The sequence below is a fragment of the Aotus nancymaae genome, unplaced genomic scaffold (assembly GCF_030222135.1).
Source record: "Aotus nancymaae isolate 86718 unplaced genomic scaffold, 86718_ANA_hifiasm-v0.15.2.pri h1tg000007l, whole genome shotgun sequence".
Lineage (NCBI taxonomy): Eukaryota > Metazoa > Chordata > Mammalia > Primates > Aotidae > Aotus > Aotus nancymaae.
Window position 1 is genome coordinate 48,916,486 of NW_026988418.1, and position 26,298 is coordinate 48,942,783.

The following is a 26,298-nucleotide window of genomic DNA, read 5'->3' on the forward strand; positions in this document are numbered from 1 at the left end:
GCAGGTTTCCAAAGGAAGTACATACTGTACAATACTAGAAAAAACATGTTAGAAAGTTACAAATTCTCACTGCCAGCAGGAAATGAGTGCATCTACTTACCCGTGGACCTCTCTTCCCTGACGGACCTGGGATACCTGCTGGACCGGGTGGACCCTTGGAAAACAAATGCCAAGACATTAGGCATGATAGTAGATGCATTTTTTCCTCCAAGTCTTAATAAGATTTTCACCCCAAGATAACTCTTTTTCAGTCCAAGTTCCCAGTTGATGATGATTTTAAAATAACACGAATCCCCTTACCCAAATCAGCAGGGGTGAAGCTGAAACTCAAGTGGCCTCTTTAATCTGGCCAGAAATGGTAGCAGGAAGTCTATGACTTATGGTTACAGCCACTGTATCTGGTTTTTAAAGGGACCACAACTAGTAGTTTTGTGGGTAATTTTTTACCTAAATTTACTTTTATTACGAAAGGAGGAAATCAATTTAGGGTTTGGAGAGCAACAACTACAAGTTTTTTTTTTTCAAACACAATTCAAAAGAAGACTTGCTTTGAAAAATGAAAGCACTGGTCATTTTATGTTCTTTGAAAAGAATTATACCAAGTATCTGTGTAATGTGTTAAACTGTTATAATGAGATCCTTCTTGTATATTCATTAATAAATCTAACTTATACCAATTGCAGCATGCCAGGAAGTCACTAATAGAGTTAAATATTTATAAAACAAAATATGAAAGCAAAAACTGATCAATTGTTAAAGTGTTCTGAGTTATTTAAATGTTACTTTAAATATATCAAATGAGAAATAGGATACTACTTCTTTACTTCTCCATATAAAGTTTTATGTTGTCTTTTTTTACTTACTTTAACAATCAACTGTGGAAGAATAAATGCCCATTTGTGATATGGCTGAACACATATTCATTCATTCATCTGTTCATTCATTCAATTGTTACTGAGCACTCTGCTGATATGGCATTATTCTTGGTGTCTATAGAGCATACACATACTCCATTTAACAAATATTGATTCATTATTGCAGCAAAATTAGTACACGCTTTCAAATTAGACACATCAGGGTTAAAATACTAGCCTCACCAATAACAAGTACTGTGGCCTAATGGGCTTTATTTTGCTTCATTATAAAATGTTTATATACCTATGCTGATTGCACATAAAAAATAAAGAGGTGAATACAGGTTAAATCATATGTACTTGCCAACATGTGACAGTATTTTTTTTTTTTTTTTTGAGACAGAGTCTCACTCTGTTTCCAGGTGCCAGGCTGGAGTGCAGTGGCGCGATCTCGGCTCACTGCAACCTCCGCCTCCTGGGTTCAAGCAATTCTCCTGTGTCAGCCTCCCAAGTAGCTGGGACTACAGGTGCACAGCACCACGCCCAGCTAATTTTTGTATTTTTTAGTAGAGACAAGGTTTCTGCACGTTGGCTAGGATGGTCTCAATCTCTTGACCTCGTGATCTGCCCGCCTTGATCTCCCAAAGTGCTAGGATTATAGGCGTAAGCCACCACGCCTGGCCCATGTGACAGTTTTTTAACCTACAATTTCATGATTTCATACAGTTTAATCTACAGCATGACCAGGTACACCTAAAATTTACATTGAGTTTCAAAGCAGGAGAAGGAAAATGGATTGATGGGTAAGGATCATTCCAATTCAAAAAGACAAGAGGGAAATGAGTAAATTTTGTTGAAAAACAACAGTTATTTTGCGTATTTCTCATCTGACTTTTTTATATTAACTACTCCTGGAGACTTTCTCTTTTTATTACGGTTATTTGCAGTTTTCTAATATTCATTATATATTTAAAATTGCCCATGTTTTTCCTTTAGTTGTATTTTTTCTTCTCCTACCCCCTAACTTTATAAAACTTTTCCTGTATTTCCTAATATTGAGAGAGAAACGCTATTTCTATTCAGCCCCTAACTGAGGGCATTCTCCTTTCTGAGCAGCCGTTATCAGATCACTAACTTCCATCAAATATTGATTTTTACTCAATAAAAATTGAGTAAAAGAAAAATTGACAAAATTGACATTTTGTCAAGAAAAATTGACTTTCTTTTCAAGTTAATTCTGGCCCTGTTGCTACAATAAAAAAGTTAGCAGCTGTTGATTTAAATTTAAATCCCCAAAAATAAGAGCAAGTAGGATACACTGGAACTAAAATGAAAAAGTAAATGGAAAGTTTTCTTTAAAAATGTCTAGTTCGGTTTAGTGCCCTGTCTCACTACTTTGTGACAAAAGAAAACACTATTCCATTCACATTGAAAAGGCAGTTTGCTATGGCTTGAATGTTTGTGTCCCTCCAAAATTCATATGTTGAAATTCTAAACTAAGTGATGGTAGTAGGAGATGGAGGCTTTGGCAGGTGATGGGTCAGGGATTAGTGTTCTATAAAAGAGGCTTAAGGGAGTTAGTTTATTTTCCTCTTCCATCATGTGAGGAAGCAGCACAAAGGTGCCATCTATGAACCAGAAATTAGGCCCTGGCCAACTACCAAATCTGCTGGCACCTTGATCTTGGACTTCCCAACTTCCAGAACTGTGAGAGATAAATTCCTATTTTGTATAAGCCTCCTAGTTTATGTAATTTTCTTATAGCAGCCTGAACTAAGATGTAATTAATATTAGATACTAGGGGGGAAATAACGGATATTTTATGTCATGATTGAAATATTTGAGTTGTTTAATAAGCACTAAATTAAAATCAATTATCACGTCTTCACAATTTTGCATTTCTGAATATTTGACAACATATTAACAGGCATTTTCTAGATACCAGAGAAGAAACATAATTTTTACAGCATGATATTTTTGAGGAGAATAAATTATTTTCTATAAATTAAGGTTAAGTACTAAAAAAGCCACTTTAACTTTCTATTTGTTATTAAGAGAAAGTACAATTCTATTTTTAAAGCAATGGCTTTGCAATTGTACAACGTAGATTCAAATCATGCCTCAATCATTTACTAGCTGAATAACCTTGGATAAGTCAGTTACCCTTTCTAAGCCTTAGTTTCCTCATCTTTAAAATATTGGTGATAGCAATTTATCTTTTAGGGTTATTGTAAGAATTAAAGCTATTGTATATAAAACACCTGTCACTGTGCCTGACATATAGTAGCTAACCAGTAAACTGTAGTCTAATTAACTTTTTAAAGGTATGCATGAGGCACAGCAATCACTGACTAAATGTTATATATTATTACTACTAGGGTAATATATACATTAAGGTAAATCTATCTGATAGACCAATACTTCTAAAAGATAATAAACCCTGGTCAGTTAATGTTGGAAGCCCTGCATCTAACATTCCTTTTTTAATTTATTCATTCACTCACTCAACAAGCATTATAAAGCATTGCGCCCTCCTGGAGTTTCCAGTCTAGAAGAAAAGACACACATTAACAGATAAACGCATAATTACAAATTTTACTTAGTGATATGGAGGAAAAGAATAGGCAACCAAGAAAGAGATTAGCACAGTGGACCTAATTTATATTGTGATATCAGAGAAGACTTTTCTGAAGAAGTATACAGTTAGACCTAAAAGATGAATAGAAGCCAGAAAAGAGAAAAAAATAAAATTCCAGAAGACAGGAATGAATGAATGAGGACATAAGTAAAAACAAACCAAACAAAGAAAAGACACAGTCTTTTTGAGGAATTAAAAGAAAACTAATAGAGCAAGGGGAAAAGTGGGGCAAGACACAGTTGCAGAGGTAAGCAGGGGCCGTACCACCTACTGCCCAGGTCAGGATAAAGAGTTTCAGTTTAAGGGCTATAATCTTCTTCCACCGAAGGACTTAAGCTGATAAATAACGTTATCTGATTCAGATAATGTTTTTAAAAGATCTCTAGAGAATTTTGATAAAAGATGTCAGAGTGAGAACATTTTTCAGACTACCCTCCCTCCCTCAAAACCAGCTGTAAAAAACAAAAAGCACCAAAGGAAGAAAACTTCATCCCCAGTGAAACAAGGAAAGAGCATAGCCACAAACCACGAAATATGAAGATTACCTGCCCAATACTAAGAACTTTGGAACGAAGGTGTTAAGAGATAACCAAAACCAAAAACCTCCTCAGACCTCAAACCTTGGACACATATTAGTCTTGGAAATCCATTTCAAGAATTGTTTTTATTACAACAATAAGGTTTAAGGGAATGGGCAAGCCACAGGAAATATAATTCATGATCCTGTAAAAACCCAACCTCAAAGAGCCAAGAGTAGAAAAGGTGGAGCTGAAGAAGAAGAACATACCATTTTATGATCTACAACCAAACCCTTCTCTGGTGAGCGGGGATGAAATACAAGAAAAATACAAATCACCCTATCACTCCTCAGAGAGCCTGTGATACAAAGGGCTTCACAACAAATTGTGCATGAACATGAGAGGACACATGCCTTTCTGTAGAAGACAAAACAAATATGGTAAGATGGTGTTTTAGGCAGCAATCTAAATTTGACTCTGCAGCATTCCACCTTACTTCTCTATGCCTCTCCCTTTATCATTCTGAAACAAATAGCCCAGATAGAGTTACCTTTATTTTAAAAATGAATAACAACCAGAGAGCAACCAGTAGAGGATTTATAAATAGATATTGGGGGAAGGGAAAAGTAGGAGGACAGGAAAATAAATTTAAAGTAGATGAAAATCATTTACCAGAAGAGGAATTACTCTATACAACAGAGAAAGAGTTAAGTTATACAGTTCACTATATAGTCAAAGAATTTCAAGATGACATTAATCTACAAAAATAAAGCTCAAAGAAGTCCTTGGAAGATTAAAAAATAGAGCAAAAAGGAAACTTTTTGATGAAAGTCATGTCAGAGCAATAAAAACTGATTAAATATAACTTAAAAATCAATGAAGGGATAGGAATATATAGAAGAAAACAGTTTACACAAAATGGAAAAGTAGCAATCATAATGACGGGGTGTAGAGAAGATAATAAATACCATTCGTCATCACAGATGATATTCAACATATGCAAACTGGTATGCCTGAAGAATTCAGAAGAAGGGAACCAAGCAATATGTGATTATTATAAGTAGAGGTCTTTCTATAATAAAAAATAATCTTCAGATCAAAAGAGTACCCCCCAAAAACCTGATTCAGAACCTAATAGGTTTAAAGAACTTCAAAGATAAAGAACTGCATGGGTATATAGGCAGGAAAAAATTGTCACCTAAAAGTAGGAAAAACCAGTCTGGCTTCAGGCTTTTCAGTTATATCGACTTCAAGAAGAAGTGAAGCAATCCCTACAAGTTCATTGTTTTATCAACATTCAGTCACTTATTAGCTCTCTAAGATCTACCTTTAGTCTTCTATACTGTGCTGAAGTTGGAGTCTTGAAGTTCGACAATGACTTCCTCATCAAAATAGCCAACAGATTACCCCTTTTTCTCAGTCCTCATTCTCTTTGACTTCTCTGTCTCTTTTGGCCCTGCTGATCAATTCCTTCTCAAAACTCTCTTCTTTAGCCTTCTGATACTGCTTTTTTTTTTTTTTTTTTTTTGATATTTTGATATCACTGTTCTTTTCTTCCATCTGACTTCTCATCACACTTCTACTTTTTCTTTCTATAACCAAAAAGTGAACGTCCCCCTGATTTGACTGGTGACCCTCTGCCACATTCCTCTCTTTGAAAATCTTATCCAACTCTATAGTTTCAACTATAATCTTGATGGGAATACTCCCAAATCTATATCCCCAGCCTTGACATCTGTTCTTTGCTTCAGCTTCTCCAACTCTTCTAACAGCTTAATTACCAACAGTTCTTTAAAAGTTTCATTTTTCTCTTCTAAAATTGACTTTCCCTCTTAATTATGGTTTCTAATAATGATATCACTATTCTCTCAATCTACAAGCTTAAAATTTGATAGTCATCTTTTATTCTTTTCCTTTTTCCTTGGTCCCTAGGTCCCATTAATTTCCTAGTTCTATGAAATCTTCCTTCAGAATCTCTTAAATTCTACTTTTCCTTTGCATATTCACTGTTGATAACCTAGGTAATGTTCTAGTCCTTTAACACCAAGATGGTAACAGAAACTTCCTATCCTGGACACTGTTACCAGACCGACTTTCTGATTAATAGCTCTGCTTAGAAACCTGCAAAATTTCCCTTTGAGAGAAAGATAAAGTTAGAATGATCATTTGACAGTTAAAAAAGTCCACAAGCTGACACCATCAAGCTTGGATCTTTCTTTGTCTGCTTTAGCGGAAGAAAAACTGGATTCAAACCCTGGCTCTATCATTTACCAACAATGTCATTGTGGGCAAGTAAATTAACTCCTTTGGGCTTCAGTTTCTTCACCTGAAAAATGAGGATAATGCTACTAACTTTACAAAGTTCTTTTAAGATAATATACATAAAGAGACTGGTAGAGCATCTTCTATAAGGAACTCAATAAACGATAGCTATTGTGCTGTTATAAAAAACTCACCTAGTCCTCTTACCTATCAAAATCTTACCCATTTGTAGAGCTTAGGTCATAACTAACTTTGTCCACAAGAACTTATTCTGAATAGCTCAGCTTTAAGTGACCTTTCACAGAGACTCCATCAAAAAAATAACTATTTTTTTTTTTTACCTTTGAACATCTCTTACCCATACACTTAATTCACATCCCTCTTCAGCATTTATACTACTTTACCACAAGATATATTAAATAGTTATAAATGTGCTTCCTTTATCCTCATTATGAAACATAAGCTCTTTCTGAGCAATGACTGGGTTATACATACTTTGTGTTCCCGTCTTGCATAAAGCAGAGACTACATAAGTATCTGCTGAATATTTCTGCTTCACCTGCCAATATTGAATGACTATTTTTGAATTTATAGAAGAGATCAATGCTCATCTGATCAGACTGACTTTTTCTGAAAAAAGTAAATGACTTCCATAACTATTTGTTTAATATGGCATCCCCAGTGATTCCATTTTATGACCAATATGTTGATAATTGTCCTAAAGAGCTTATTTCTCCATAATAATATATTGTTCATATTTTATTTTTAAACTTCTAAATATTTACTCTAACAAGAGTGGCTCAATACCTATCAAATCACTTCTAGGAATAACCACAAAGAAAACACAAGCTAAGAAAGTGGCTTCATCCTCTCCCATTCTGTGATTTCTAGAGCTAAACCAAAAACTCAAATTTTTATTTTCATTAAATAAGACATATTTTAGTCTACTTGCAATTTTGAAAAAAAATTTCCAAAGCCATAAAGGTAAATTAAGGTAAACAAATATGAAAGGTGAAAACAATATTTTCAACACTGTGATTTTAAATGGCTTTAAGTGGTTTTTAAATGATTTTAGAAATTTTCAAATGTTGATCTCTAACTCCCACCTATATAACAAAAGAAATTCAGAGCTGAAAAATTCAGTCTATTATCTCACAGTTTTGTTTATAAGATATTAAACAAGTGCCTTGGCTGTTTTATTTCCCATTGAATTGATTGATAACTGGTGTTTTTGTGTGTGTTAGGCAAGGGGAGCTTTAACCCATAAATATAAATTGACCATATCACTAAGGACAGTCAGTGATTCACTACACAATAATCTCTATCTAAAGTAAGTTTTAAACTCTATTTTAATCCATTAGATGCTATTTTGCTGTAAGAATATTTAGTGGATGTAGTTAATATATTTTTCTTTAATCTACTATATCTTTTGTATCCTTAACATGACTATCAATTCATCCTATGATTTTCAAAATACAAAGAATGATGACCTATATTTAGTAGTTGAATTCCTGATTTAATTTCAAATGAACAAGAAAAATAGTTTGCCCACTACTTTACCAGAATTAAGTAACTTTTCAGCCTACCAATTGAAGAACAAAAGCACAATATTTGAGCCAGGGTTACATTCTAGCAGATGTGTTACAGCAAGCATAAATTCACAAATTCTCTTACTGTGCCAGGATGCATTTCTATGATGGATTGTATCTGTTATGTGTTGTTTGATCCAGAGAACTCTCTTTAATTTGTATTGTAAGTTAGCATATTAAGAGATACTAAATTTAAAAAAAAAACACTTACGGGAGGTCCAGTGTCTCCTTTTGGCCCTCTCAGATACTCCATTTCGAGCATTGTATTTAGAGCCTCATAATAATAGTAATCATAAAGCTCAGTTTCATAGCTACTTTCAATGGGATATGTAGCTTCAGGATAAAATTCACCTTCTTTCCTTTTATCAAGGTGATTATCCACAGATGGCTCATTTGTCTCTCTATACAAGGTTGTGTTTAAAATCTGTTGCATTTCCATGAGTTCATTAGTGTGCAGATTTGCTGTGATAGCTTTCTTGAGATTAGTCATTGTATCTTGTTTTACTTGTGGAAGAATAGATGACATCTTCTTAAATGGTGACAGACCAGTTACTCTATCATCATGTTGTGTGATATTGCCAGATACGTTTAGGAGAGAATTAAATTTCTTCTTGGTATTCATTCTTGCCTCACTGAGGTGATGAGGGGTCACTGACAGGCTTAAATTTGTCTGAGTATCTTCCTCAGTGATCATTTCTTTGGCCTGAATCCCAAGGTTTGTGAGATCCACAGCAGAGACATTTCCTGACTGAAGAGAAGATAACTGCGATCTTGATATCGGGTGTTCTTGTCTCTCATACACTGTTTCAGAATCATTACTTATGATATTTGGAATGCTTTTGTCTTGAATAAATGAATCCTCTGACAGTACTTTTACAGCAAATCGTTTGGGCAGGGGAGAATGTTCTGGTATCTTAGTTGGTATGAGAGTTGTGCAAGGAAGGCTTGTTTCAGATTGGTGTTTGTCTGCTTGGCGACACTGCTGTTTCATGTATCTGCAGTAGTCTGCAGATGCTTCTGCAGAAGGAATAATATCTAACTGACATACTATTCCTTCAAAATGGACAGAATTATTATTCATACTTCCTAAGGTAAATACACTATTAGAATCAAAGCTCTGAACTTCTGAAATAGTCTCTGTGCTAAAATATTTCTTTCCACACTCAACAAACATTGAGACAAGTTGATTTCTAACAGTAACGGCAAATGAGTGCCACTGCTCATCATGAACACTGTAGTTGAAAACTACAGGCTGCTTTCCTCCCATGTGTACTACTAATTTTTTAGGTAGTAATTGTACTCCTAGTTGCAGTCTATTTTTATTTCTAATGCTGAAGAGAAATGCATTGTTCACCCGATGTGACTGTAACCCAGTTAATATTGTAAACGGCTGCCCTAAGTTGACTGGTAAAATTTTCATGAGAGAAGACTCGATATGAGCATCATTTTTTAAAATGACACCTAATTGTGTTAAACGGACCCCCTGAGGTAATGGTGTAGATGATGATGGTACAGCAGTCACTGATGAGGAGTGTCTTACATCTTTGCCTCCAAGGCCTAGTTGATGAAGAATATCTATGCCTGTAAATTAAAAAGAGAGAGAGAAAGAATCTTACTTTTATGCATTCATGTGTTCATATAAATGTTTGAATATGAGAAAATCTTTCTTGTAGCAGCAGTAATTTCCAAAATAAGCATGTTCTATCAATAATTATGGGTAATAAGAAATAGAAAGGCGGAGGGTAAGACATTATACTCAATAATTTGAATAAAGTACATGCCCCTCCCCCTACACACATGCCAATCTCTAAACCCAAAACTTATTTATTATTAATTATTTTAGAGACAGGGTTTCCACCTGTTGCCCAGGCTGGAGTACAGCAGCATGATTATAGCTCACTGCAGCCTTGAACTCCGGGACTCGAGGAATCCTCCCACCTCAGCCTCCTGAGAAGCTGGCACACAAGGGCACACCATCATACCTGGCTAATTTTTGTATTTAGTTCTTTATTTTTCTTTTCTTCCTTGATAATTAAGGCATTTAAGCGGGGGACATTTTTCTGAGTGCTGCTTTAGCTGCATCCCATAGATTTCGATATGTAGTATTTTCATTTTTGTTGTTTTCTGAAAACTATTTTTATTTGTATTTTCTCTTTGACCCAAATGGTTTAAAAAAGTTTTAAATTTTCAGTTAGAAGAGTCTTCCTGTTTTCTGATTTTGTTATTACTAGTATTATGAGCAGAGAATGGTGTCTAATCAGTACTTAATTTTTTAAAACTCAATTAGCTTTGTAAGTGGTCAATTTTCAATAACATTTCATAAGCTCTCGGAAAAGTGTTTGAAGGTACAAAATCTAATACTTACCAGTTAGTTGTACCTCATTGTTTATGCTATTTAAATCCTCTATATCCTTGTTTATTTTTATACATTTAATCTCCCATCTACTGAGAGGTAAAGTCTCTTACCAGAAGTGTGTTTATTTGGCCTTTTCTCTCTTGTGGTCTTTGGTTTATGAATATTGATGTCATGGTTTTCATGCATAGATAATCATACAGTTTACATATTTATTGAGTATTGCACTTTTCAGAATTACAAAAAGACCTTCGATGTCTAGTTTATTGGGTTTTTTTTTTTTGGCATTACCTTAACTGGTAGTAAGACTAAGCTCCCCTCATCTGACTTTCTTTTTGTTTACATTTGTCTGATACACCTTTGCCTTTGTTTTTGTTTTCATATACTTTGCAACACTTTGTTTTAGGTAAAGAAAAAGGGGTTGCATTTGTTTTTGATCCAATCTGAAATTTTTTTCTTTGAATATATAAACTAAATCTATCTACATTTGCTAATATTATGGTTTGTTTAACCTGTTATATTATTTTATATTATATTTTACCACTTTAATTTTTGACGTCTTTCACTATGTAGTTTGTTTCATTTGCTTTGCTTTCTGTATGTCTTTTGAGATTTAGAAGGGTTTTGTATTTTTATTCTATGGGTTTCCTTTAAAATTTTAAATGTATATAATGACCCTAGTCCTTTCATTAGGCATATATTCCTTTGAACAATGTTTTATTTTTTCTTCCTTTTAGCCCTTTCCTATACCGCCTAGTATCAGTCAACAGGAATATCTTTCTTAGTGTTTACCTTTTCATAGTTAAATATCCTTATATTTCTTTCATTTATTTTACCAACTTTGTATTTTTTTTTTTTTTTTTTTTTTTGAGACGGAGTTTCGCTCTTGTTACCCAGGCTGGAGTGCAATGGCACTATCTGGGCTCACCGCAACCTCCGCCTCCTGGGTTCAGGCAATTCTCCTACCTCAGCCTCCTGAGTAGCTGGGACTACAGGCAAGCGCCACCATGCCCAGCTAATTTTTTGTATTTTTAGTAGAGACGGGGTTTCACCACGTTGACCAGGATGGTCTCGATCTCTTGACCTTGTGATCCACCCGCCTCGCCTCCCAAAGTGCTAGGATTACAGGCATGAGCCACCGCGCCCGGCCCAACTTTGCATATTTAATTACCAGCTTCTTCAGATAAGGCAATCAGCAAAATTAATCTACTCTCCCAATCTACTCTCCATCTTTTTCCTCTCTTCTCCTACTATTTTTTGGTGATTGTACCATTCCTACATTGTTACTTTATATGGCATTTATGTTCTTTTTTCCCCCACATTTTCTTTCGACAAATAGAGCCAGCCTTTTGTAGTAGCTTCCCAAGTCGCTTCTCTTTGGCTGAAGTTTATCCTCTAATAGTTTCCTCAAGAAGGGTTTATGGGAACATTTCCTGAGTGTTGGACTTTTCCGAATCGATTGTTTGTAGCGTTGTAACTTAAATTTCATGGGATATAAAATTCTTTCATGATACTCTATTTCCTTGAATAGCTTGCAGCTGTAGCTCCATGGTTCTCAAGTGGTCTCTCTAAATCAGAAGTCAGCTAAATTCTTTTCTCCTTACAAGTGACTTTATATTTTTACCAACATTCTCCAAAGAGTTGTTCTTTATCTTTGAAAGGCAATCATTTTATCAGAACATGGCTCCATATTGACCATTCTTGATAAAGGTTTCCAGGTGCATAGTATGCCCATTCATTGCATAGATTCAAATCTTTTTTAATTTACTTCAGCGAACTTTTAATGAATTGTATCTTTGAATATTGGTTCTATTTCATAGTTTTGGTTTTCTTCTTCAAAAATTCCTATTATAAGTATATTGAATTGTTGTCTTCTATATGTATCATTTCTCTGTAATGCTTTTCATTATGCTTTTTTAAATTCATTTTTGTTTTTGTTATTTCTCTTTACTATTTCCTACAAAGTATAATTTCCCTTTGTGTTCCTTCCAATTTTATCTGGATTTTGAAGTAATTTTTCTATGACTTCTTTTCTGACTTCCACAAGCTCACAATTCATATTCTTTTAAAATCTTGCCTTCTTTTACTTTTCTCTGAGTTCTTTTATTTCTGCCTTAGTATCTTTTTTTATATAGATGACAAGGGGAACATATTTGGTCAGAATATTTTTCTGTTTAATAGCAACATTTTTGTGTGTGTACATTCTCATTTTCCTTACATGTTTCCTTATTGTATATTTCTATTTGTGCTGTGCCAACTTCTTTTACTCATTAATTCCTAACCTAGCAACTTATAGAAAGATGCTGGTTCAAGAAGAGGATGGGCCGTGACTTCCATGTCTCAAAACCCAAAGGCTCTGCTCTGGTATTACCAGTTTCATTTTAAAGAGCTTCTAGCCCCACCTTCTTCTCTGAACCAAATCTAGTCCAGGAGGACTTCTTTAGTCAGCTCTATGTATAACCCTTCATTCTCCTTCCTCCATATCCACTCACATTGGTATATGCTTCAGAATGAATCCTTCATCTCAGTTAGATTTTTGCATTTTGTGAGATCTGTCCCCACTGATCTATTTTAGCTATTATCTGTGCTTCTTTATTATACTTGCCCCTTGGCAGTTTCTCCCTTCTCCAGACCTTATAGCACTTGTGTACAAGGGCTAAAGGTGTAGTTTGGGGTGTGCTTTTCACCTTCAGAAAGTCTGGTTTTGCTGGTGCTTTCTGAAGTCTCACTATTGACTTTATTCCATGTGGCACCTGCTTTTCTAGCATATTTTGGGGGTTTGCAGATTATATTAGTCCCCTAGTTTTACTGAAAATGGTTTTTAAATTTGTTTATTATTTCATTCATTTTTTTTCTTTTGTATGACATCCAAGAACAGAAGTGGGAAGATAATATCTCTTGGTTTCAAGTTTATGTTTAAAGTCTACACTCATTTCACAGATGAAAAATCTGAGGCACAGAGAGATTAAAATACTTGGTCAAGGTCATGCAGCTGATAAATGGTTGAACTGCTTTTGAGCCCAATCAGCATGACTTCAAATTCTCTGACTGCACCACCACACGACCTCTCAGCCATTATAATCCCCACACCACTCCACATATCCCTTGGCAAATGTCACTAATTATTCATGGCAGAATCACTTTTGCCCTGCAGAAATCTCAGTGAGGAATACTGTCTAGATAGCCACCAAAATTGGTACCTGAAGTGAAATCATCAAATTGTCATCCTAATTTTAAGCTTTCATACCTGAGTATGAACACACTTAGCAAATGTGTTTGAGCAAGATGTTAAGAGGAGAGACTAGAAAACATTTAAGGGTAGAGGCACATATGAGTTGAGCTGGGGAGAACTGTAGACAAAAAAAAAATAGGGGTAGGGGAGAGAAGAAGAAAGGCTTTCACTCAGAGGTCAGACTCTTGAACATTTAATTTATATCTGGACCTGTGTATCACCAAATTACAATTTGGGGTTGAATTTAGATATTCCTTACCAATGTTTACAACATGAAATAACTGCGTCGCCTGAAGTAAATTGCTTGCTTGGTGAGTGGCCCTATATACAAAATCAATCCAGTTCATGCTACTTAGAAAATCAGTTACCATTTAAAGAATCTTAATGATCAACCCAGCACTATATTAGGTGCTTCACAATTTTTAATAATAAGAATTACAGCAGCATTTATTAAATTTCCATGTGCCAAGCGTTATTCTAGGAACTTTAATGTTTTAAGTCACATAATTCTCACCATAGCTGTATGAAGTAGGCACTATTGTTATCACCATCTGAGAGTTATGAAAAGTAAGTCACAGAAAAGTTAAATTATTTGCCCAAGGTCACCCAACTAGGAAGTGCAGAGGCAGAATTTGCATGCAGGCAGTCCTCTAAAGCTAATTTCTTAACATGGTGAAATTTAGGAAAGGTATGTGTTACCTAACAGCAGAACTGACTGTATCTGCTTCCTTTATTTGCTTCTTAAGTGTAAAATAAATGGTGGTGTCACCAAGACAACGCGTTGTTCTTTTTACACTAAATACCAGGCCTGATGACTTCATCTAAACCATGGCTGCAACAACCACATATGCTGACTCACAAACCTCTCTTCTGGGCTTGCATATTCAATTGTCTATTGAATTTATCAAATAGAAATTAGATGTTCCAAAAGCATTTCCACTTCAATGTATTTTCCCCAAACCTCATTTTTCTTACTTTAGTGCCTCTTTCAGTAAAGAGCCTCACAACCACACAAGCAGCCAGAATTATCTTTTCATAGTGTAAAGTAGATTATGCCACTCTTCTAACCAAAATCCTCCAATGGCTTTCCATCGTATAAGACACCTGTGCCATTTATTCCCTTCTTATCTCTCTGATCACATCTCCTATTGTTTCATCTTACCTAACTTTGCTCCAGGCAAACTAGTATTTTTCTTAATCCTTAAACCCACTAAAGTAATTTTAAACTCATGGCATTTGTACTTACTGTTCTTTCTTCTCAGGATGCTCTAAACCCTTAGTTCATTCCTTGTATTGACTTTAATCTGTATCTTTAACTGTGAATATAACACTTCAGTGAATACTCTAACAAATCTCAGTAAGTTCTGTAAGTCCTTCTAGAGTATTACTGAGGCTGAGAGTAGTCTTGGGACCCCTTAACTTGAAGCTAGTGTCAGAAGTAAGGGTGGTCTTCAGGACAGCTCTCTAACTTTATACTACCCTGATATGGTTGGCTGTGTTCCCACCCAAATTTCATCTTGAATTCCCACATGTTGTGGGAGGGACCTGGTGGAAGGTGATTGAATCATGGGAGCAGGTCTTTCCCATGCTGTTCTTCCAATAATGAATGGGTCTCATGAGATCTGATGGTTTTATAAGAGGGAGTTTCCCTGCACAGGCTGTCTCTTGCCTGCTGCCATCCATGTGACTTGCTCCTCCTGGCCTTCCACCATGATTGTGAGGCCTCCCCAGCCATGTGGAACTATAAGTCTATTAAACCTGTTTCCTTTGTAAATTGCCCAGTCTTGAGTATGTCTTTATCAGCAGCATGAAAACAGATTAATACATACCCCTTACTGATTTTTTTCTTCACTGATATATCTGCCCACTTCACAGCATTCTCCACTCTCTGTATTTACTCTTCCTTGAATTTCTTGCCATAACAAAGCTTATCTGTTTTTTTATTTCACCCCTTCAAAGTCCTGCTAAGTATATGCCTTCATGCCAACCTTTATTCATCTTACAAGGTTCAGTTCAAGTGTTATCTCCCCTTTAAGGCATCAGTGCAATTTTTGTTTGTTGTTGTTTTGTTAAACACTAATGAGAAATAGATCCTCTCTCAGTATGCTAATAAAATCAGTCTTCTAAGCTTACAAAGCTGACATTCTACATGAACACAGACAGCCCAAACTTGCTTGCCTTTCATTTCAAACTTGTAGAGTAAGCAGTACTGATATTACTATCACAAGGTAGAATAAAAGACAGAAGAGGGAGAAGGAGAAAGGGGGTGGGAGAAAGAGAAAGGGGGTGGGAGAAGGAGGATTGGGGAAATAGATGAAGAAAGAGGGAGCAAGAAAGGAGAAATTAAGTCTTAGTAGAGGATAAAACTACGAGTCATAACAAAGTCTTTGACACTAAACTCATTGGCTATATCAATTGACTCTGTTGGGGAGAATACAGTATATGCCTAAAGAAATAGACATGGGAGATCCAATGGTTATACTCATTTTACAAGTACAGAGAACCAAAGAACAATTATATGTCAATATTCAATGAAATTCTATCACAGATTGGAAGAACAAGAACAGCATTATTATGTTTACCTCTCAAAATGGAGAGATTTTTACATTTCTTAGTAATTGGCAGCTTAAAAGATTTAAAAGAAAGTTATAAATTTTTAGATAAAAAGAGTAATATATCACTTTATAAATTATAACAAATTATAGAATTAACTATTAACTACTAAATAACTAAATTTGGGGCCGGGCGCAGTGGCTCACGCCTGTAATCCCAGCACTTTGGGAGGCTGAGGCGGGTGGATCACGAGGTCAAGAGATCGAGACCATCCTGGTCAACATGGTGAAACCCCGTCTCTACTAAAAATACAAAAAATTAGCTGGGCATGGTGGCGCTTGCCTGTAGTCCCAGCTACTCAGGAGGCTGAGGCAGGAGAATTGCCTGAACCCAGGAGGCGGAGGTTGCGGTGAGCCGAGATGGCGCCATTGCGCTCCAGCTGGGTAACAAGAGCGAAACTCCGTCTCAAAAAAAAAAAAAAAACAAAAAAAAAAAACCTAAATTAATATAACGTTGCACTTAAATTTAATGAATTCTCCCTGTTTTAAATTTTCATATGTCTTGATCAGCCAAGTCCCCAAAGCTATATTCTTTCCTGTTTGTAGGAAAGAACAAATATTATTGTTTAAAATAAAAGCACCAAATTTGCAAATGAGAAAGATTATACAGATATCAACACATTTTTCTTTTTCTTGCCAATTTACCCAAACTGACTAAATGAACTAGATAATTGCCCAATATCCACTTTGTATTATTTTTTATAGTCTCAGCCACATCATCAGTATCAGAATCAAGACTCAAATACAGCTTCCTAGCTCCAGTTCACTGAGTTAAGGAACTAAAGAAAATTGTTTAAAATAAACTGTTTTATTTTATTTTTCAATAGTATGAGGATATGGGAAAGAAAAGCATCTGGAATATTCCCTCTTTCTACTCAAAGTTATTGTATCCTATGTAACAGGCACTGTGCTAAGCACTTTACATGTGTTATTTTATCCACACAACAGCCTTTTGTAGTAAGTATTATTACTTTCTTTACTTTAGAGTTGTTAAAAATGAGGCTTAGAGTATTTAAGAAACTTGCTCAAGGTCAGTTAGCTAATAAATGGTGGAAGCTGGACTTAACTCCAGGCTGCTAGCTCTGGAACACCTGTGTTTAAATACCACTGTCACACTGGGTATGTTAAAGGTGGGAATCATTTCTTTAAAGTATTCTTAGTTTAAATAGCACAACTATTCTGTATAAAGAGATAAATGCAAGTTTATTTATAAAATGAAAAATGAAGCTCTAAGCTATGTATAAAAGTTTTGGCTAAGTGCCCATCCAAGTGTTTGGCAGAAAGGACTTGAAGTTACTGCAGCTACAATGAACTACTTCTGTTAACAATAAACACATTTCAGATTAATTTCTACAGGAAATTCTTCGAGATGAGTATTCTACACATAGATTTTTACACATGTGGTTTTCACATCTAGAGATCATGAACCTGAGAAAGATGTGCACGTTAAGAATTAGTTACACATTATGCATGGTGCAACTCATCATAGAGAAGTGTGGTAGCTATGCCAATATCTCACTGGCAGCCAGCCCACCAACACAGGAAAAGTAATAAGGAAAATACACATATCAGGTAAGAAAAGGTGTCTACATCTGTCAAATCCTCAGAAAACTCAAGCTTACCTAATTAATTTTTCTTGAGATAGAATCATTTATTCATTAGATTACATCTAAAACTTGGACATTAAAATATATACAATTTTCATTAATTGAATGTACTTAAAATGTTTTTTCTTAGCTGTGTTAAAATCTAAGGGAATTAATTGAAACCATGACAGATCACATAAATGCTTATTTCTTCTCATTCTTTTTTTTTTTGAGACGGAGTTTCACTCTTGTCACCCAGGCTGGAGTGCAATGGCACGATCTTGGCTCACCGCAACCTCCACCTCCTGGGTTCAGGCAATTCTCCTGCCTCAGCCTCCTAAGTAGCTGGGATTACAGGCACGTGCCACTATGCCCAGCTAATTTTTTGTATTTTTAGTAGAGATGGGGTTTCACCATGTTGACCAGGATGGTCTCGATCTCTTGACCTCATGATCCACCCGCCTCGGCCTCCCAAAGTGCTGGGATTACAGGCTTTCTTCTCATTCTTAAAATCTTACTGACATGGGAATAAGGAAATGTGGTTTAAAACTACATGGACAAAGTTAATGATTAGAAGAGACAACAGCAGACAAAAAAGATCAACAAATTTTTAGAAAATGAAAAGCACATGAAGAAATTACCAGAGCTGAAAAAACTGAACCTAAGGTCTTACAGAGGCAAATGCTAATAACAGGCAGGTTGATTCATATTGCAAAGTCCTGAAAAGGCTCGAGAATTGAAGGCACCAAATCAATGAATTCAGCATTGAGGCTTCATATTGGGGGTTGGGGATATATGAGGGTGGAGGATTGAAAGTTTGTTCAAGAAGCTTCCAGAATAAAGGAGATCAAAGGTTAATGACACAGAAGCATTGAGTCAATCATAGAGGAAAATGGAAAGGAAGCACCATATGGAGAAAGGATTCAGCTAAAACTGACATACAAAATTGTGAGACAAGCCTTCTCTCCACCAACCCAAGAACCTCTATATCACTTAACTGTAATAACAGTGGCAACCACTGTTATATTCTACACACAGGACATTGGAAGATCCTTCTCTAGAGAAGTTCTGCAGCCTCAGACATGTGTAGCCTAACAAAATAGTGAGACAGGTCCCTACTTGATCATCCTCTTTGTGAAACATCTCAGTTAACTAGTCTACTCATGCAAACAGTTGTCAGACATATTTTTAGTGTCTTACTTTTTTTTTTTTTTTTTTGAGACAGACTCTCACTCTGTCAGCCAGGCTGGAGTGCAGTGGTGCCATCTTTGCTCACTGCAACCTCCGTCTACCCGGCTTAAGCAATTCTCCTGCTTCAGTCTCTCAAGTAGCTGGGATTACAGTCATGTGCCACAACACCTGGCTAATTTTTTTTTGTATTTTTTAGTAGAGATGGGGTTTCACCATGTTCGCCAGGCTGGTCTCAAACTCCTTACCTCAGCTAATCTGCCCACCCTGGCCCCCCAAAGTACTGGGATTATAGGCATGAGCCCCACACACAGTCAATGTCTTACTTTTAGATGATAATAGAAATGCTGCATACTTATAAAGAACCTCTCCAACATAAAAGGTGGACCAATACAAAAGTTTAGAACAAAGACAATGCAGAGAGCAGAAGAAAAGTTGAAAATAACCATCATTCTTATCCTTAGAGAGATAAGAGTAGACACTACATCAAAGAAACAAGAACAGGATGCTTTAAAAAAAGAAGAAGAAGGACCAGTCTCAGTGAAAAAGCACTTAAAAACGTAAACACAGCAGAAATAAAAAATTAAAATATTTGGAATAGTAAGTGATGAAAAATCTCATATAAAGAAGTACATAAAACAAAGATGGAAAATAGGATCTAAAAATAAGAAAATAAAGAGCTCAATACTAAAGATTTGATATTTAAAAGTTATTGAAGAAAGAGAAAATAAATATATCAGGAAGCAAAAAAAAAAAAAAAAAAAAAACCACAGGAAAATTCCCAGAAAATTAAGGATGCTTCCATACTGAAAAGGCCTACTAAGTGCCCAGCACAATGAATTGTAAAACACCTGTACCATGACAGATTCCTGTAACATTCCAAATCATTGAAGGTAAATAGATGATCTTAAAAGATTAAAAGGGAAATTAAAAGATCACATACAAAGGATCAATAATTAATATAACATCAGATTTAACAAGTCTGCAACCCAGATAAAGGCAAAAGGTGAAAACCTTTCAAATTCTGAGAGAAAAATATTTACAGCTTAAAGTTTTATACTCACCTGAACTACCTGTAAGTGTAAGACTGAGAATAAACACATTCTCAGAAATGGAATTCCTAAAATATGGACCACCCAAGTGCATATTCTCAGGATGCAACTGGAGGATATGCTCCACCCAAGTAAGGAAATAGACTATGAAAAATGAAACAAGAGTTCCAAGAAACTCCATCTAACACAGATATCAGCTCTACTGGAAGCTTAGAGAACTACTGGTCGATAGCAGAGCAGAATTTTAGCATGCAAAAGAAAATTGCCAAGAAAAAGTCAAATTTCTAGAGTTTTTGGTGTGTTTTGGGGGGAAATACATTTCAAAATATATGAGATTAAGTAATAATGACTTAGAATATAAAGCAAACAAAAAATGCCATTCTCATAATAGTTATAAGAAAAATATAAATGTACATGGCTCACTGATTAAAAAAATGCACATGGTCATAATAAGCTACACTGTGAATATTAATTTAACCAAAAATGTGATAAAACTACATTGAGAGAATAGAAGGAGGGAAAGAAGACACAGAGAATAGTATAGAAATGTTAAATCCTCATCATTAATAATAGGAAGTCAACATAATATTTAAACATACTATAGTATTAAATATAGATGTAAAAACCAAAAGGTGCTAAAAGAGTTTGGGCACAGGATATTAGGAGTGGGTGAGGGGAAAGGATACTGCTTTTTGATATATGTTTTCTCATACAAGTTGACATTTAAACTTTGTACAGTACTTGTAATTCTTTGATATACTTAAGTTTTGAAATATCTCATAAGCACATATTTATTTCTGAGAAGTCTAACAGGATAATAACTCACTCAAATAAACATATTCAGCAGTATTAATATAAATGATATTTGTGATCATTATAAAAACACAATTTTTCTGATAATGGTTTTCCAGTCTCTTGCTTAGATGTTATAGATTGCATCATGCCAATTTAATCAGAAAATTTCTTTCAGGAAAAAAGTGTTTCTAAGTTTCTGATAATATACTATTTCCATTTCTTTTTCGTGCTCAAAAATATCCAGTTTTCTAAAGTCTGAGAGGTTTTCTAAAGGATTTTTCTTTTTGTTAAGAATCAGCAATAAAATTTTAGGTATATAAGATTGAAAATTATGATGCTTGCCCTGAAATAAAAGAATATATTTTATATTCTAAAAATGAGATCTTAAAAGCGAAAGAAATATATTGTTTCTTTCATTTACTCCTTTTGTTGGTTTTAGATTTTTTAAAAAATCTGTTCATCAATATTTAATTTTCCCTGTCTTTCTTTGCATGGGTTTCTAATATTTTGATAATAATACATTTGGTGAATTATTAAACTCATAATGCCAGCGTCTGACAACTGTGAAGCTAGAGGATGTTTAAGGGAAAGAGTTTTGTCTTCAGAGATGGACAGACCTAGGTTCAAGTCTAAGCTGTAGGTGAGCCACTTCTTTGAGCCTCAGTTTCTTAATCTATAATACCTACTCTGCAGGTTCATTATGATGATTAGAATAATATTTGTAAAGTACCAGCAAAGGACATTATACAAAACACATACTTAATTAGTAATTGTTATTCTTTTTCTCCTTATCTTCTCTGTGGCTCTAGGAGCCTCAATTTTAAGGAATTTGTAGACTTTGCAAGCAAAATATGAGTCCAAATCTTGGTTCTTCCATTCATTAGGCTGTTACTTGGAGGTGGTTACCTATTCTCCTTAATCTTACTTTCAGCAATTCTATCATGGCCATAATTACAAAACCCTGTGATGAGGCAGTAGTGAAGAAAATGCATATTCTACTAGCACAGTGACTAGTAGTTCAGAGTAAGTTCTCAGAAACAGTAACAGTGATAAAAACAATGAATTGAGAGAGTTTTTCTCCTCTTCATGGCTACTTCAAGTGAAATGAAGTAACATAAATGTCTTGGTCAAGAATAATTTTTCATGAAGTTACATGTGACATGGGGCTTAATTTAATCATTATCATTTTCCATAATAGAGATTTAGCAAATGTCTTCCAAGAAATATTTTAATTCATCTATGTGATATTTGAAAGAATATGTATCTGTATTCACTTGTCAATTTGGTCAACTAGAGTACCACTCTTCCTTTTTGCCCTCTTTCTACCTTGTACATATTTCATTCATAATTGGTTTCCTTGTCTTTTTCTTACTGTTATTTGATCAATTGATCAAACTGACAAGGGGTTCATCAAATTGATCACTGAACTGAAAACTTAGTTCTGTCAGAACTAATGCTTTGGCAGCCCTGTGCAAAGGAGCGCTTTGCTACCTTTAAGGTAGAGGAGAAAACAAACAAACAAAAAAAACTGAGGCCTTGGTAATATTATCTGTAGGTCCAGCACAGTTCTAGGATTTTTCTCTTTGACCTTGGTATGTTTTTTACCTTTGACAAAGGCATTTTTTTTCACTTTGATGCTAGAGATATTATCTTATTTACATTTTCAATCATTGGCAATAAGCTATTACACAGGAAATAGAAAATACTTTAAATATGTTTAAATGAATGAATTAGGGTATACATAGACTCCTGAAACTCTATCATCATACTACCAGAGTAATTAGCTAGCAGGCATGATCAAAACAGGTTTAGGTTTATATTCTAAACCTCCCCATTTGAATTAAATAAAATCCTGAGACCACTAGTATACAAATTCCATTTGGTTTCTTAATGATGCAAATCTAGACGGAACATTTATTATATGCTTTTGTTGTATCAAGAAGTGCAAAGGTAATTCAGTCAGTTTGCCACCCCCAAGAACTCCCACTTAAAATGAAGTCACAAGCAAAGCCTTTTTATTGTACAAAACTTCTCTTTTATAGAGTTTGCTTAAAAATGTAAGCAATTTCACAGACAGAAGATATGAGTAATTTCTTAAAGGTCATATTTCCCCCCAAAATTGATTTATTTAACCTTACATTCTCATGGTACTGGGCGGAATTTTTGTTATTGTTTAATGTTGAAATTAAGGTTATGATGAGTTAAAAGTTATGCACTTTTGCTGTCTGGAAGTAGAATTTTTAAGCAAGCAAATAAATTAAAAGGTAATTTTCTTACCTTGTTCTTGTGCATGAACAACGCCAGCCACACATAGTATGATAAAATGAAGAAATGCTTTCCTAGGAAAAGAAAAAGGCATTTGGGAAAAACTGGACACTTACAATCATACAAAATCCAAAACAAAGTCTATGTAAGATTAATAATTTAACTATTATTTTAAATAGCATGATATTTTAATATTCATAGTGGTTAAGAGCAAAGGCTCTGAAGTGAAGTTCCAGTTTTGCCACCTACTATGTGACTTGGACACACTTTTTAATCACACCTACTATGTGACTTGGACACACTTTTTAATGCCTTGGTTTCTTTATCTGTGAAAACTATCTCAAGATTTTCTGAAGATTAACATAAAAAGTTCATGTAAAGCACAGAAAACAGTACTTGGCACATAGGAAACATTCAATAAATACGAACTAGTACAGGTGGTATTATCATCATACATTATGTTAAATTACCATATATGCAATTTCCTACAAAGTAATAGAAATTTCCACAAAAATAATGTAAATTACAGTTCCTTAACTCTAGTGATAGTAATAGAAAGTTATTTATTTGTTTAAATTAATGGTTATATGTGAAAGCCATTTGAATGTCATACTTAAATCACTGGTGCTAGGTTCATGATTCTTTGGCTTTTAAAATAGCAATGGTCTGTAGATGTCAACATTGAGCATTTGGATTAATAGTAGCTGTGAGCACAATACCCAATCACTACAAGTTAAAGTGTTCATTTGTATTGATGAGCTATCTAAGCAAAAATGTTTTGTGACATTGTTAGTATAACCAAACTTTTAATAGATTTTGCTGAATATTCTTCATAATTGGCTGTATATACCTCCAAAATGAAAATTATAGAAATAATTTTGAAAAGAGATAAGCCTGCTGAAAATAATACTTCATTACCTAATTTTGCTAATATAGATCCTGATTCTGTTTTTTATTCTAACCCAGGGACTGTTCAAATGATATATTTGCAAAACGCAGTTCTGCAAAAAGTGATTATGGAGCTGCCTATAAACCATTAATTCCTTTTTATTAAATTCCTGATGTACTAGTAGTAATTGGTACCTTTTCTATTTATTACTAGTAAGATGTTTTTTACCTTTATCAACTAGCATAAGAAGCATCTTAATGTAAGATCTTTTTAGAAAGTTTAAGCCAACGAATATAAAATTAGACTATTTATAATGGAACACAAATTTAATTTGTATTAAAATGGTATTTATCCTTTGTTAATAATTTTGAAAATGAACATTCTATGGCCATAGTCCAGAGCACAGCTCTTATGAAACAAGGTTTTAATAGAATACTTAACAACTGTCACTAACTCTACAAACAAATCAACTGAATCATTGCAGAAATTTCAACTGATATGGATAAATAAGTAAACCATATATTTTAATGAGGCCCATAAAACATTCTTATATTATTCATTTAGATGGATGGTTCCCAAATGTTAGACTCACCTGAGGAACTTGTAAAAAAATGCAGATTCTGGGCCCCTCACACCAGGAATGGACTTGGTAACATGTTTATTTCCATTTTTCTCCACTAAGGTCACTGGGGAAGTTTATGAGTTTGCTGAATTGCTAATTCAGATTATGATTCAAAAATCTGGAGTGGATATCCAGGAGGCATACATTTTAACTGGGTCATTCTAATGCAGATTGTTATGTGTACCAAACTCTGAGAAAAAACTATTTAGAACATTCACTGTGTTTATATTTACAATGTTGTTAAAATACATCTGAATAGATTTTACTTTGGCTTAAAATCACATGTATATAATTTTATAACATGACATGACCCTAAAATATTATTTGGCCCTTTTCAAATCCTTTCCTACTGCACTAGGTCAGTGGTTTTCAAACTTTAGTGTGATCAGAATCACATGAAGGACTTGTTAATAATCGCTGGGCCTCATCCCCAGAATTTCTGACTAAGTAGATCTGGGGCTCAAAAATATGCATTTATAACAAGTTCCTGGGTGATGCTGATGCTACTGATCTGGCACTACATTCTGAGGACCACTCTAAAATAAATGAGCCTCAAGAGATGATATAAAGTCCACCTGTTTGGGATCTTTTTAGTCCTTGGATGCACACTGGAATTACCTAGGAAGTTTTAAAAACTACTAATAATTGAATCTTTCCCTCCCTGCCCCACAGTGATTCTGACTTTAATGTGTCCATGGCACAGCCATTTTAAAACAGTTTCCAGTGATTCTTATGTGTAAACAAGGTCGAAGACCATTGTGCAATATTAAAATGATGCCTGCGCTCTCTAGGATGTATCCTAATGTGACTTAGAGTTTGACTAAGGCGGCTATTTACCTTTCAAATTTATATTTCAACATATAACTGTCAGGATACATATCAGTGAGACTAGAAAACTGCTTGCTTAGGATTACAGTCATTGAAGGATAGTGCATCTGAATTATGCTGTCTTAAGTAGAAAGATCAATGTGAGTGGAAGCATGTCTCACCTGCCCAAGGTAATCAGCCTCACTCAGATGTATAGAAACAACCCAACAGGTACTTTTCTTTTAAAAATAACTAATGATGAGTACAACAGCCAGCACTATTCATTTAGCAATTCAGCAAACTCATAAACTTCCCCAATGACCTCAGTGGAGAAAAATGGAAATAAACATGTTAACAAGTCCATTCCTGGTGTGAGGCAGGAAAACCTGAACACATCAAACATCATCCTTTAGACAGGTGATCCTAGGGGATTATGACAAATCAGTTGAGCCATACCTTACTTAAATGTACCTATGTATGAAAGCTGATGACTAATGGAGTGGTAGAAATCAATGACTGAAATAGATTCTCTTTCTCTTTGTCTAGTTGCAACCCAAACTAATAACCAACTGAAAAAGAACAGGAAAAGTTTCTTACAAGGCATTCAAGGCCCCTATTATTCAGCTTCAATTTCCTTTTTTAGTAATATGGATCCCACTACCCCGATATCTCCAAAGTTCCAGCCATACCAAGTTATTCTGCATTCCCTGGAAAGACCTGTACACGTCTGAAATGCTCTCCCAGTCTCCACCTGTCATTCTTAAGTATAAACAAAGCCTAATTAAATCAATACTTGCTCCATGAAGTTTCCCATCATCTCTAAAGGGGAATGAATTTTTCCCGCATCTCTGTACTTTTGATACATTAATTGTGACTTTGTTATACCTCTATAAGGCCTACCTTTTATGAAAGTAAATATCTGAGCAAGCAGCAGGTCTTCATCTTTATCTCTAGTGTACCCATGTGTTACATGAAATTGACAGTAAATACTTTTAAAAAGGAAATAATCAAAAGTACTATCTCCCAACGGCTGAGG

The 26,298-nt window shown here is 34.8% G+C and overlaps 1 protein-coding gene across 1 annotated transcript in view; it reads right to left on the reverse strand.

Annotated features, from left to right (window-relative positions):
• Positions 1-26,298, reverse strand: part of COL24A1 (collagen type XXIV alpha 1 chain) — a 390,193-nt gene that overhangs the window by 357,800 nt on the left and 6,095 nt on the right. The window contains exons 2-4 of the mRNA XM_064372593.1: positions 22,957-23,018; positions 8,073-9,442; positions 101-154 (exon numbers count right to left, since the gene is read on the reverse strand). Coding sequence (XP_064228663.1) covers positions 101-154; positions 8,073-9,442; positions 22,957-23,018 — 1,486 coding nt within the window. The remainder of the gene's footprint in view (positions 1-100; positions 155-8,072; positions 9,443-22,956; positions 23,019-26,298) is intronic.